The 15,406-nt window shown below is 43.6% G+C and overlaps 1 protein-coding gene across 1 annotated transcript in view; it reads right to left on the bottom strand.

The window, feature by feature from the left end:
- Window positions 1-13,395, bottom strand: part of ACVR1 (activin A receptor type 1) — an 83,593-nt gene extending 70,198 nt beyond the window's left edge. The window contains exon 1 of the mRNA XM_048485144.1: window positions 12,988-13,395. Within this exon, the coding sequence (XP_048341101.1) occupies window positions 12,988-12,995 (8 nt within the window). The 5' untranslated portion in view covers window positions 12,996-13,395. The remainder of the gene's footprint in view (window positions 1-12,987) is intronic.
- Window positions 13,396-15,406: the final 2,011 nt, after the last annotated feature.

The following is a 15,406-nucleotide window of genomic DNA, read 5'->3' as shown; positions in this document are numbered from 1 at the left end:
AACCTGCTCAGAAAAACCTTAAGTTAATGATGTCTGCTGCTCCATTTCCAGACAGTCACATGCAACCATGAAGGATTTGGGTGTGGGACAGGGACTGCATAATCATGTTTGAAACTGCTGATAGTTCCCATGGCATGAATGGACAGGACTCCCCTCCTGGGATCCACACATATGACTTCTGCTCTTTCCGTTTTTGATTTTGCATAGCATTGTGGGAATGACTGGAATTGGAGGGGAGACATAAAGGACACCTGTTGGCCACGGCATTATCAGGCTGTCCACTCACTTTGCTTGAGGGCACATGACTCTGGAGAAAAATTCTGCCACCTTGGCATGATTGCTTGATGTAAGAGGATCTGCTTGTGGGCAACTGAAGTGATTCACTATCTGCTGAAATAGGTCTAGGTTGAATGCCCAGTCTGCTGGATCTGGCTGGTTTCTATTAAACCCCAATACACTTAGATGTTTAGTGACCCTTGAATGTGTTCTGCCCTTATCGAGACTATGTGGAGTCCAGTCCACGCTGCTTCCTGTTGTGGTGATCTCGATTTGGCCTCCCCTTGGCAATTTATATGTGCTTTGACTATTTTGCTGGTTTTGTGATGATGGATACTGGCCCCTACTGCAGCCATGGAAGTAAAAGAGAAGACACCTAAAGTGTTTTTTTTATCGGTTTAACTAAAGACATATTTCCCAAATACTAATTTAGGAAGAGAGTCAACAGTACATCAATGTATACCACAAAAAGGAAGGGAAATTTAGATTTTCTTGGGGGGGAAATGAATCAATTGCAATACAACTTTATGCACTCTGATAACATACAATCCCTGGGAATCAGTGTTGTAGACTACCAAATTTTTCTTTTTACACAGAGATGGCAGCTGAAAGTCTTTCCACATGACTGGAAGGGTCTTTTTAAGCCGCTGTGACAATAGTGGGTTCTGTATAGTAATCGAAAGTGGAGAATCAGAGTCACAATTTATCATCAGTGCTGCCCACACACATCCCAGAGAACTTGTGAAAAAGCAGAGTGCGCTTTGGAGGATTCCTCATATTACAATGAGCTGAATCTGTGGCGAGTGGGCAGACGTCTCATGTATAGTGCCGGAGTGCTTAGAGGCACTTGAAAGATTGATTTATGGAGGTCTGAGGGAAATGGGGGAGGTGGGCGGCCACTGCTGCAAGTGATTTAACACCCATGCAAAACTGATCGAGTATTATAGCACAATAGGGAAACCTGAGTGCCACCGGAGACCGGCATTGATGCGGGCTTCCCAGAAAATTCTAAATTGGAACACTACCGAGACAACATGAACTGAGAGAGCATTTTTTAAACTCATATTTAGGAAACGATTTTTTTAAAGGATGCCAATTTTATGCCCCAATAGCCACAAGTACTGAAATGCTCTGATTAGGGGGGGAAAAATCAAGTGTGATTTTAAATGCTACATTCAAACAAATGAAACGCTTCATCTGGAAATTAGTTTTACTACAACGCTTGCAAGAATTTAAAGATAATACAGAACATGCTTTCCTTACATTGTTTAACTTTAAGAAAAAAACAGACACAGACAATCACCAACACACTAACATTTGGCAGACCAGATCTGGACAAGGAGACTACATCTGAAGACAATTGTGAGAAGGGAGGACCAAGCAGCAGAACAGAAGTGACATTTTTGAGCCACATATGTAAGGTGAACCCCAAAATTGTGATTTTAGAGGCCTCTCTGCTAAGCCAGAACCTACAGAGTTAACAGTGAAAACATTTATTTTTCTGAAAAGCATTGTTCTTGCAGATGTGCCAAAATGTATGTAGCCTTAACCGCAAACCGCTTACCTTGTAGAAAACAAGATAAGAGCTATATCCTGTACCCAAGAAAAACTTGTCAAAACCACCAGAGTTTCTCTTAGAAATACTCTTTGATGTTGTGTTCTTGTGATTCTCAGAAAAGCCACCTGCTCTCTTCTCCTCCTGACCCCCTCCCCAGGGAACTTTGCTTCATGGTTATCTGTGACATGTATCTATCTCAAACTATAGCTAGAGCCAACAAACTGGTCGCCAACCACATATACCGGAACTCATCCAAATTTAGACAAGACATAGACAGGAAGACTAATTAGCCAATCATTAATTCAGTGCTGCTTGTTGACGTATCATTATAAAAATGAATGTATCGCTTGCAAAATTCGTCCTGGACCCAACTAGGCCTAGTTGTTAAGAGCTCTGGCAATAAACTTTCACTGATTTTTCAACCATTTGCCTTTTTGCAACTGAATCGCGTGGTCTTGTGACTGACACTCAAGGGGCAGAGTTGTCACATATGCCAAAAGTCAAGGAGTTTTTGAGTGTGGGCTTCACTGATTTCAGATGTATCATCCCATTCTTCAATTAGAAGGGAAAAAATAATGAAAGCAGGACATCAAAAAGACCCAGATTGGGAATACTTTCATCAACCTCCTCCATCACTGGATATGACAGGCATGCATGTAAAATGCAAACAGTTCAGCCAAGAAATACAAAGCCCAGTTGCCAGAATGGAAAAACAAAACAAAACATGGGAAGTGTTCTTTCTTGGGAAGAAGCTGCACTAAACCTTGAAGATGATGTAAAGGAACATGTCTGAACACGCAGGATCTTTAGGTTGGTAATTCCCACCTCCCTTTCATTTTATACTTCTTGTTAAATGCTGTCTGTCTTCTTTTTGAACTATTTTTGAATTCTCACTTTTGAACAAAATATCTTTTCCCCCCTTTTTTTTGGTGCAGTTGTGATTTAAAAAAACGAAAAGCTTGAAATAGGCAGATCTTTTTATCATTTTCACCTTTAAGGTAATATTGAATTCACTAACACTCAACGACTAACAATAAGCTAGATCATGGGTCTGCAACTTGTGGCTCCGGAGCCGTGTGCAGCTCTTTCGTCCTTGCACTGCGGCTCCATGTGGCTTGGGTCCTCTCAGCCTTTTTTAGAGAGTTGCCCTAAGGGTTAATGGGAAAGAATCCCCGTTCCTAGAGAGGCATAGCCCGAGACGGCTATCCCAAGCCACTTCTGGCTTCCCTGTCCCAGCTGCCTGGTTGGCTGATACCGGTGATGATGGCGTGAGGCGGGGGCGGACCACCGCTGGTGGATCCTCTTGAACAGGTGAGCGGCAAAGTGCGGGAAACGGGAGGGAGTTGTAGGAGCGCAGATTTTCAGCGCAATCCTAACCTTAGTCCACCCCCCCTTGAATGGGGGGTCAGGGGTCAACCCATCATGAATATATATACACAAGCTTCTGAGATCTATCCACCCTCAAGATCACAGTTTTTAAAAAACTGTTCTGAGTTATCTGCCAAGGAATGTTTCAGACACATCTCACCTGCAGCAACAACAAAAAAGACACATATCATCCAGAAACAAGCACAGATAAGTGTCTGAATCTTGCATGGCAGGGTCAGAGTTCAGAGTCATGGTGCTCTCCAGTTCTCCCTTTGTCTGCCAGTAGGACCTTGGGAGAGTTTTACTTACCAAGAGAAGGAACAATGTTCCTTGGAAGCAGCGCAGCCATGCAGATATCACTTTGGTGCTGTGTAGAGTGGACAGCTGCCAGCAGGGTGAGCGCTCGCAGGCAACTCTGTGCCACTTAGTGGTAGGGAACCTACCATGGTTAAAGAGACTATTGAGGAGGAGCATTTACTCACACACTCCCTCTTCTAATTGCCACAGTGTCCCCTTTAGGGAGAGAAGCATTCTGCCCCCTGTAATGCTGACCCCAGATAATAAGTTTGTTATAAAGTGAAATTACCAAAAAGGGGTAACTGATGGGGAAAAAAACTTCTGGATTGTTTGTGAAACAAACTCTTCTTTCCCTATGATAGAGAACCCAAACTTCATTAACATGGTTCAGTTATTAAGATCACCCAACAGAGAACATTTCAGGCAAATTGCTAGATAATGAGTATCAAAACTGTGCTGTGTGCAGAAATTTTAAAAAGTAATTTTATTGATCTAAGTCTTGATAGGTAGAGCAATATCAATAATGATCCTGTCGCTCCATGACAACAAAAGGTAATGTCTTACACCAGAAAAGGCACGTACTGCAGAATGTTTATCAGTAAGAGTAATAAAAAAACTGAAAAATTCAAAATTCTACTATGCAGTTTAGTCACACACAATGCTGCAAATGTAACCACAAAGACCAGGCCAATAACATACAGCTGCAGTGTTCATTCAATGCACCTCACAGCCAGTGATGTAAGTGTTGCAGAAATAAAGAATAATAATGTTGAAATAGCAAAATATGGTATTCTGCAACAACCATACTGCTCTAAAACAAGTGAAAAAAAACACACAAGCTAAGCTAAGATGAGGGATGAAACTTCGTAGGGGACTACTTTGAACACAGTATCACCAACGGACCTAATCTGATGACAGTTCATACAACAGCGTGAAAAAATAGATGTCACCATCACAGCCAAAACTCTCAACGTTCGGCTTAAGAAAGATGAGCACATGCAACACACAGTTGACCTTTGCCATTTAGGGATTCATGATTACACTTCATTGTGAGTCAAGCATAAGGCATGATCTCCAGTCTGTTTTTACTCTCAATTCACCATCACTATAAATGTTATTACACTTTGCTGGAAGTTTGATTGCCGCACAGTATGGGGGGATTTTGCCATTTGTGGTCATCTCCAGAATGAATTTCCCACAAATAATGAGGTCTACTGTTTCTTGAAGCTTGCTTCTATAGGCTTAAACAAACTGCAGACAAATAACGGTTTTGTGCTCTTGAAATCGGGATGAAACAAGAAATCCGAAATAAAGAAAGACATGGTGACATGGTGACAGATCTAAATTACAGCCATGCTTCTGTAAAGTGGGGAAAGCGCTTTCATTTTCTTGCAAATATTCTCAATACTGACTACTTTCTTGCAAATATTCTCAATATTGGCTACTGGGGTCAAACTTAATATACCGGCCTCTCAGATTATTCAGTCATCCTAGCCTTCATTTTCCACTTTGCCCAACCTGGAAAAGAAAAACAAGCTCTCCTGCTTTTTCAGGTCCCAAATGATGTTTCAGTGTGGAATGAGGTAGCCCAAAAGTAAAAACTATTCTTTCTACACAGACAGAAGCATCTATTCCTACTAAGATGTAACTATATCCTTAAGAGTATGATTCTCTGATTCCAAAGGTGAAAGTGATTTCTCCCAGGGTTTTCAAGGCAAAAGAGGTTCAGAGGTGACCTGCCACTGCCTGCAACTGTATAGCACCTTGGACTCCCTTCCAAATACTAGCCAGGGCCAACCCTGTTTCCAAGATCTGATGAGACTGGGGTAGCCTGTATTATCCAAGTCAGGGCTATTTCGCTGGTGTAATTTATTTTAAAACATCATCAACGGAATCAAAAGGTTCTTAAATGGTTCACCTTTACCTTTAAAGGTTATTGTAATTGGCATTACAGAGGGATTTTTGGTAGATGGTCAAGTGGCAAGAGTTTTTCATGTCTACCTAGTTGACATCGATTTAATTTTTAGCTGTTTCAATTAAGCAATGTTAACAAAGCAAACCTGATTTGTAAAACTTGAAACTAAAAATATGCTTGTTTTATTAAAGCATCATGTTTGCTATAAAAAAAAAATCCAGAGTGCATGATGTTTTAGTTGAAAGAATTTAAGTGTCTTTGTGGTGATGGTGAAGGTTCTCCATCTAATACAGCACGGCAATAAAATCCTCCAAATTTTAATGATTAATCTGTTGCATAAGAGGTAGTTCATCTTCCAGTAACTTCCTAAATATCTGCTTCAATCACCTCTGGTAAACCTAACCTGAACGGTTTTCAAAACAGATCACTGCTTCGAAATACCTGGTATCGTCTAAAACTGAAAGCAGATCTCTTGAGTTGTGAAGAATACATATTAAGTCTATAATAACCAACAAGAATCCATTTTTGTGTAGAAAACTATAGTGGCTTAATAAAAATGCACAGTGATTTCAGCACATCCAGAACTGTGCATGATATGCAGCGGATGTGGCTGTTCACTCATTTTTTTTCAACAGAGCACCTTATCGCTTGTATTACTGGAAAGTTTCACATCAGATAAGGGATTACAGTATCCCTTTCCACCACATGAGAAGAGACACATAAATAGAAATTTCAACTTTAGCTTTGATTTGAAGTGCACAGTCTTTTGTTTTTAATTAGGCTTTAAAGCACTATATGGCTTCGAATCAGCTATATGAAGGGTTGCCTACTCCCTTAAGAAGGTGCTGCACCTGCTAAGGTCATCTTTTTAGGACCTAGGCTCTGTTTTAAAGCCCTTCACTTTTTGAGATTAGGCAGGTGGAAACCCAGGAGAGGCCCTTCTTAATCATGGCACAAAACTCCAGCACTCTTCCTGGGCGGGATTCCCTCTCTGCTCCCCTTCTGTCGCCCTCTTTTGCCAGCAGACAGACTTTTTTTTGTTTCATCTGGCATCCCCTCAGCAATTCTTACTTTCCGTCATATTATGTGGGTTTTTGTAGGTATGCTATAGCTAACATTTTATCTGTTAGCCACCTCAGTTGTCCTGATGAGGGTAGAAAGATGGGGTGTAAACTGTGTAAATAAATAAATAAATAGGTAGTCGTGGTTTTAGCCCCTTACGCTCAGCTTAATGAAGTTAACAAAACATATTTATTCTATTATGCAATCCCTACAGATAATCATAGGAAAAGTATTGATTTCAACTATGAAACTGCCATACTCGCCTAACATTGGCATCCATTTTAGTTTTTTACACACACACACACACAGTGACGGAAGAGCTATACATAGCTATAGGATGGGATGTTGTGACAGAGAGCAGTCCCAATCATGAACAGTCATGCTCCACTAGAAGAAAAAATCCTCTAAGACATTCTGAGGAATGTTAAGTCTAAATGACTTTAGGATCCAACTTTATAAGCATCTCATATTTAATCTAGCATGTAGAACAACAGGCAGGAGAGAAGAAGAAGAGTTTGGATTTATATCCCCCCCTTTCTCTCCTGTAGGAGACTCAAAGGGGCTTACAATCTCCTTGCCCTTCCCCCCTCAACAAACACCCTGTGAGGTGGGTGGGACTGAGAGAGCTCTGAAAAGCTGTGACTAGCCCAAGGTCACCCAGCTGGTGTGTGTGGGAGTGCACAAGCTAATCTGAATCCCCCAGATAAGCCTCCACAGCTCAGGCGGAGGAGCCTGGAATCAAACCCGGTTCCTCCAGATTAGATACACGAGCTCTTAACCTCCTACGCCACTGCTGCTCCATGTAGCCCAGAAGATTCTGAATGCAGATGGTCCTTTGAAACCTGTTTCTAGAAAAGACAGTGACTAGGGACTGAATGGATTTAACACACACCTGTGGGAGATAAGCCTTGTCAGAAACAGTCCAGCACAGCCCCAATCAATTTTCTGTGTGGGTTGTAGATGGGACTTTTCAGTATTAATTAGCAAACTCAGGCTAGGTAACATTTGGGTGAATAGAGCTACATCACACTCCAAGGAATGATAGGAAGGAGTGACAAACAACCAGTCATCTAGTTATGGATATACAGCAGAACTTTTGGAAGTCAAAAAGGCCACCACAGCTGACATGCACTCTGTGAAAGTGTGTGGAGTCGTAGCTAAACTAAAAGGCAATACATTGTACTGACAGACAGAACCACTGCACTGAAATCTCAAAAACTTCCAACAAGATGCATGGATGGCTATATGAAAATAGGTATCCTTAAGATCAAAGACTGATTACCTGACAAATGATGAAGTACATCAGACAGGGAAAGCACTATGAACTTGGGAATTTGAAGGAATTTGTTACAACATCTGAGGTTTACCATTGGCCTCTTTCATCCACTTTTCTTATGAGCAAGGAAATATCTGGAACAGAACCCTTTCTTAGGAAAAGGAGAAGCAAGGTGACTGGTTGCACCTTTTTGGAGCAGAACAGTTATTTCAGCTGCCAGTAAAGGTTACGAATGGCCTGAAGAAGATGGTGGAAGGAGACAAGGAGTGACAGCACTGAAACAACAGATAACCAGACTTTATTTTGGACAGGACACAGTGATCCTGGGTGGGATCAAACACCAGAAGACAAGGAATGGAAATGTTAAGACTTGTAGATTTACAACTTGTTTTTCCTTTAGACAAAAGTCTTCTAGGAGAATTGTCTTCCCTTCTGTTTCTGTTGTGAACATTTCTTTTGTTGTCTAGGAATGGAGAGGGATCTATAACAAGAATCTTGGTACTGATATGGTTTACCATACAAAAATTGACTGGAATGACACAGAAAATACCTTTGTTTAAAGGTTGATGTTGTCTGGGAAGTAGTACTCAACGACTTGAAAGTGAGACAACTTTTCCTGATCCTGTCAATGAGAATGCCTGTCTCCTCAATAAAAAGGATCTTCCCTTTAAATGGAAGGTCCTCAACTCTAACCCTAGTATCAGGAGGCAAACAAGGTCCCCAAAACCAAGCATGTCTCCTCAGTATGACTGCAGATGCTATAGCCCAGCTAGCACTGTCAGCGACATATCATGCAGTATTCAACTCCTCCTTGCCCAATCTGGAGCTCTCGGCAAACAAAACCTTGCCCAGAGTTACCTTCTCCTCTGGTTAGGAACCAGTGACCTGCGACATGTATTCCCAAAAGAACATCTGGTAGTGACCCACATCCACAGCAAAGTTAGAGACCCAATTACCTAATGCACTTGACAAATACACCTACAGAATCAGAGTGTCTAATTTCCTCCCCTATTTATGTATGGATGAGGAATGACAACCCGACCTGTAATGGGAAAGGAGAACATCTATAACAAAAGGATTAGGTGTAAAGTGCTGAAACAAAACCTCAGAACCCTGTTGCACAATTCTGTACAAATTCAACACCTTCTTTGTGGAGGCTCAACTAGATGTAGGCTCAGCTGATACACTGTCAGCAGTTTTATGAATGCCCTTAGCTATCGGTCCCATGTCAGCAACATACAGGACTCATAATCAGACTGGAAGCCCTCAGATCCAATTAAACATACCGTATATACTCGCATATAAGTCGAATTTTTCAGCACATTTTTTGTGCTGAAAAAGCCCCCCTCGACTTATACGCAAGTGAGATGTATTTTTAAAAATATTGTAGGGTTTTTACTTTGTTGGCCGCCAGGGGGTGCAGTTTTTAGGCTAGCGGCACCAAAATTCCTGATGATACCAGCCAGGTTTGGTGAAGTTTGGTTCAGGGGGTGCCCCCATCCCCCACTGTTTCCAATGGAAGCTAATAGTAGATGGGGCTACCCTTTTGAGGGTCCATAACTTTGGACCCCCTGAACCAAACTTCACCAAATATGGGTGGGATCATCAGGAGGGTCTCCTAAAGATACTCTGAAATGTTGGTACTGCTAACATAAACATTCCTCCCCTGACAGGCACCCTCAATTTTCCCCAGATTCTCCCTTTAAATCACCCCCCATTCCCCATTCTGAGTGGATTTAAAGCTGGAGAATCAGGTAGTTTACAGAGCTAGTTTAGCTGTTTTTCTTTGAAATAAATAAATATTCAAAACATTTCCCACCTACTGATGCCTCACAATTAATTATAGCTTGCCTATTGGTGTCTATTTTTTTATTTTTTGAAATTTACTTTAGTAGCTTTCGCTGCATTTCCCATCCCTTTGACTCTGTGAGTACGCTGAAGTCAAAAGAAAGTTTTCCCACAGTTTTTTTGTGGTAAAGCAAATTCAGGGTGCCTTCATTGACTTCTATATGCGGAATCCGACTTATACATGAGTATATATGGGTATATAATGGATGAGGCCATTAGATTCAGTTGCTCAGAATTCAGCTTCAGGCCCTCTGTCGGAGAAACTGGACATGGATCTCCAACACCAAAATCAGGTGAAAGCATGGAAGTATCCTTGGACTCAAGACTGGATTTAGAGGCATGACTGTGAACAGGGTCCTGACAGGGATATGGTAATGGGAGCAAAATATTATGCATTAATGTCAATTACTCATAGTCAGAGGATTTCGGACAACAGGAAGACATGACATGGAGATGGCATATCCCAATGGACACACAATGGCGGATGAAATCTCAGACATGGCCAAGTTGACTGGCAAAGTCAATGAAAGCCATGCAGCTGAGTAGACAGACATGCTCTCACCTTCAGTCCTTCCCTCAATTTAAGGGCAGTAGAGGGACCTTGAACACAGCTTCTCCCAAGCAGGGAGAGATGATTGTCCACTGAACACAGGAGTGGATTTCCTCAGACGACAGAATCAAGGAATGAGAGGGACACCAAAATCGATGACTGGAGACAATGACAATGGACCATGCAGAAAATGGGAAGCTTGACACAAAGCACCCGGACTACAACCATGACTAAGGCTGGGACTTTGACAGGAAAGTGACTTCTACTGTCAATGTCAAGGGGATGTATAATGGGGACAAGGGTATCTTGGTGCTGATAGAATGATGGGATTGACTTTGAGGGGGATTTGACTGAAGGGCTAGCAATGAGTCCAGATGTCAAGGAGATTGCCATGATCAATGGCAAGAAGCTCCCTCTGGTAGACAAACCAGGGAACATGACTGAGGATGGGTCAGTGATGCACCCAAAAGCTGAGGAGAAAGTGGCTTGGCCTGAGAGGTACTTTTAACCTTCTGTTTGTTCTTCTTCATAGGGGGTAACGGTACCAAATAGGGGGTAGCGGTACTAAGTAGCCCATAAATTTTGTAAAACCGAATCAGAAAGTGGCCCACACAGACAGCACTACAGGAACCAAAGAGGCCACAGGATTCTCCTCTTCAATGACTTAGTAGAAGGTATCCACGGAAGTGAAAGACTTCTCCCAGAGAGCGGTCTTCAGCCTCAAAGCCCAGTTGTGTCTGGCCTTCAGAGTGAAGAGACAAGATGGAAGTGTCCTGGAAACGTGGGGCTCACTCAGACAGAAAAGACAGTCGTCATGATCATGATTCGGGGCCATTTTACTGCTGCATTCTGCATCCTCTTTAAATAAAGCCATTGTCAAAACAAAAAGCACTCAGATGCTTCTAGAAGGCTTCTGGTCACATCTTCATGGCCTACGCAGTTTCCATGCAGGATTGTACTGAAAACATGACAATGAACAAATGTGATCCTCCTCCCAGAAATACACGTTGCCTCCTGGGCTCTACTGAAGCACCTCCCCCTTCAGTAAGTTGAAGCAAAGCCTGGACTGGTTCTTTGCTTTGGGGGAAGAAGGAAGTAGATGCCAGAAAACACACTAGGTACCATGGCACTTATAGGCACTGCACTGGAGACAATTACAAAATTACACTTTCACGGGACAGGGAATAAATAACACACACAAAAAAAGTGGGGGGGAGGAAACTATCATCAGTCTTGACTAGACAAGATTCTCCCGCCTGTGTTATCGGTACTCATCTAAGTTAATGAGATTACTCAATAGCAGCGCATGTTAACCCTGTATTTTCAAACTCCGGTTAAGAGGCATACATACAGCGCAGGCTACTTCAAATCATGCTTCATTACAATGTCCCTTAAGTGCGGAGACATGTAACAAGATGCAGATTACTAGTAATTAAGATCAAAAGTCGAGAGGCAAGTACTGAGGTGCTTTCGTAGCCTAGTAAGCTGGCTTGACACACATCTGATGAAGCAGGGTTTTGCCTCTCCAAGCTCACAACACAACAGACCAGTTGGTCAGCTGCAAACGTAGGTTTCAACGCCCATGAAGAACAGCATATATAAAGTCCAGGAATACACAAGATGTAAATTCAACTGCATAACACACAGTCATATGTTTTTCTGTGAATGAGGTTCAGCAGCGGCTGGACGATGTTGCAAATCAGCTCAGCGGAACAACAAACAAAAAACAGATGCATACAAACCACCATAAAATGAACTTCTCCAAAGGCATGAAATCAGTTTCAGAAGATCCACACAACGGCTCATTATGTTGTGCAGACTAATGCGAACTACTCTACTGGAACAGACCCAAACTACAGGCCCCCTTCTGGAGTAAACCATTTCATGCCTCTCGTTAAGCAAACCAAGGCAATATGGATACGAGAACAAGGCAGAGACCCAACGTGCCACAAGTCGTACATGTGTTGTTCTTTAAATGTATTTTAAAAACAAAATCAGTCCAGAACTCAAGTTTTTTCAAGGACATCCACAAAAGGCTAACATTTCTTCCCCCACCCCTTAAAAAAAGCTCTTTCAAACATTCCTCAGCACACTGGAAGCCCAACTGCTGTGCAAGTCATACCCAGAGTAAACCCTGCCTGGAAGTCTCTAAGTCTCAAGAACATAGACAAAACTTAAGCCACACAACATGTCTATCAAACGGCTCTCTCATTTCCAGCCAAAATTATCCTTCACCTTCTCGTCTCCCTCCGCCCAATTTTTATTTCTGGCTTCCCCAAACTCTTCCCTCCCCCTCCCTCAGCATTACAGCACAGAGAGAAGGGCTTGTACTTGGCCAAGTAATGAGTAACATCTGTAACCACAGTCCCCCCGTGGGCATCTGCAGAAGATGAATCCCACATTCTTGCCTTTGATGCTATTGAAAGCTGCAGCCAGGAAAAGGGGAGGGAGGCAGCGTGCCAGCGAAGGAAAGTTTTCAGATTCTCTTTCCTCCCTGCTGCTGCTGCCTCCGCCACCTCCCTTCCTGCCTGGAAGAGCCAAGCCAGCCCCCTCCCCGCACCCACCCCAAGTTTCCAAAAGCCGCATCCCAGAATCGAAGGGCAGCGAGGGAATATTGCGTGGCTTTCCTTCCGAGGATCCCCAACGGGTCTTTGGAATCACCCCTGCAGACATCGGATCCCCAGAAGCGAAAGGGAGGGAAAGGATTTTTAAAAATGTTTTTAGGGGTGGGGGGACGGATGCGTGTTGGACCCACAGGACAGGGGCACGTCGCGGTTCCCGACCCACCCCCTCCGCCCCCACCCCAGCTTCCCAAACTGCAGCCCAGTCCCACTCACCTCCTCATAGCACCGCAGACAAAGAAGGCAGGGGGGAGGCGGTGCGGGATCCCCAGGCGCAGCTAGAGGAGGAGCGCCAGGCGCTTCCCAGCCATGGAGTCGCTGCAGCGGCTGGAAAGGGGAAAGAGGCGCCCGCGGAAGCGCAGCCACAGCCGACAGCTCGAATCACGGCGCCGCTCCCTGCCGCAGCATCCCCGCGCTCGGCCTCCTCCCGGCGGCGCCCCTGGGAGCCAGGAGAGCAACTCTCCGTCCAGTTGGCACCGGGGCCGGCCAAGTTGCAAGCGGGCGAGCCGAGGCGGTGCAAGGCCGGCTGCAGCCCAGGGAGGTGGGACCAGCCAGCCGGGGCTGCGACTGCAGCAAAAGGAGGAAATGGCTGCGCCCTGCTCTGCCAATGGGCGTCTGGCGCTGCGACTAAGCAGGCGGCGGGCACATCATTTCCTCCCGGCGCGAACTCACGGGCGCCCCTTGCAGGCCGAAAGGAGACCCGCACCTCGTCCCAGCGAAGGTACAAATGTGAAGTACACATTGCAGGTTGCACACACACAACACACACACACGCAGGGGCCGCACACCTGTCTGGGAGCTGCTCAGCTTGTATCGTCAGACCTGCCTGATTGCTCTTTTTCCCCTCTCCCTTATCTCATGCGTGCAAGTCCCTTAGGGCAACACAGCTGCTGGCATCATTATTAAACGGCAGTCTGGTTGCCCAGACGAACGCCCTCTTGTCACTCCAGCTTGGCTTTCCTGACCTCGTCTTTCATGCGTGCGGTTTTTGTTTTGCTTGAGATATGTTATGTATACATTGCTTTTCCAGTTGGCACAGACTACAATGCATAGAGCCGTTAGTGATCAATTATCGGAGCAACCTCGTTCAGTTAAAACCATGAACCAGCTCCCCGCCCCCTAAAACTCGCCTTACAATCAGCCACGGGCTCTGCTTTGCATCGCCTTTTGAATGAATTGCAGGAAAAACGTCCCATGTCTGAACACGTTAATATCTTCTCTATCACATATACAGCCATCATAGCACTAGTCTCTGCCGTTACAGACGTCTACTCCCTGTTTCTGAAAAGAGAAATATTTCTATTACGCTGCTATCCTGACCTTTCTGCAAAGAGCGTAGAGCACTCTACATGGGTCTCCCCTCAAGCAATTATGCCAGTCTAGTAGAATAATGTACTCTGCACATGATCAGAAGCTCGGTTTTAGGTATAGAAGAATGCACTCTGCACAGGATCAGAGGGTCTGTTTTAGATAAGTCTTGCCACTAAAATATTCTGCATTCGAACAGACTCAGAACTGAATTACTTTTTTGTTAGTTTCAGCTTTTCAGTAATGATATTTCAAAATATATATCCTTTTTTTAAAAGGGAGTTTTTGAATCTAACAAGTTTTTTGCGTGCTTCATTTCATAAACTAGGGGACACTTTGGGTCTATAGCCTATTATTTAAAGAATCTTTCAGATATGAATACTGGCTGGAGTTCTCTTCAGGATATTTTGGAACCACATAATTTTAGAAAGAAAAGAATCAATATTGTGGATCTCACTTGAATAAATGTCAATAGATGTTAAATTTAACATTTGTAATCTTCAAGTAGTAAATTTAAATTTGCAGAACAGATAATAGTTATGGAATATAATTTTGACAGTCTTTATTCTCATGGAACTCATATGGATTAAGGGAAGAGACACAGTACTCTGGCACAGCCCCACAACACACCGAAAAGATCTCATGCCGAATCCACATAAAAACTATTTACAGTCAGTTATTTAAGTCCTCTTATCTTATATTTCTTCACTCCGTGTTGTATGTGCAGCTCTGTTTTTTACCTCTGCTATTGTAATAATATTTCATCACTACCTGTAAATCCATTTTTTCTTTAACTGTGCACATGGTTCCACACCAGCATAGTTTCCTTTGTGACTGGAATTGAAGATAAACCAGCAGTTGCCGCTTGAATAAGAAAAGTCCTACTAGATCAAGGATCCTTGCAATTCAGGATCCAGTTTTCAGGACTGAACTGAACATTCACAAATAGGGCATGAAGGTGGTTGACATTTCGTTTTGGGAGTCAGATAGACAAAAGCCTCTGAACATCTAATCTCTAGTTAACAGTCTACTATAATGGGGGCTTTAGGATACTTTGAAGACCACTTACTGTAGCATAACCTGTGGAATTCAAATTGTTGCTGTTCAGTAATTAATAATAATATGTGTTAGCAGAGGCGTAGCAAGGGCGGAAAGCGCCCGGGGCATCCTCCACCCTCATCCCGCCCAGGAACGCCCCACCAAACCCTCATGGGGTGCGCCCGATGCATCGCGCACCCAACCCACCCCCGCCCCCTTGGAGCTATGTAATTTCCATGCCCAGAATGGGTTGGCCCAGAATGGGTTGACCCAGTAAGGGGTGGAGACT

The sequence above is a fragment of the Sphaerodactylus townsendi genome, linkage group LG02 (assembly GCF_021028975.2).
Source record: "Sphaerodactylus townsendi isolate TG3544 linkage group LG02, MPM_Stown_v2.3, whole genome shotgun sequence".
In the NCBI taxonomy this organism is placed as follows: Eukaryota; Metazoa; Chordata; class Lepidosauria; order Squamata; family Sphaerodactylidae; genus Sphaerodactylus; species Sphaerodactylus townsendi.
This window is presented reverse-complemented; position numbering and strand designations above follow the sequence as displayed.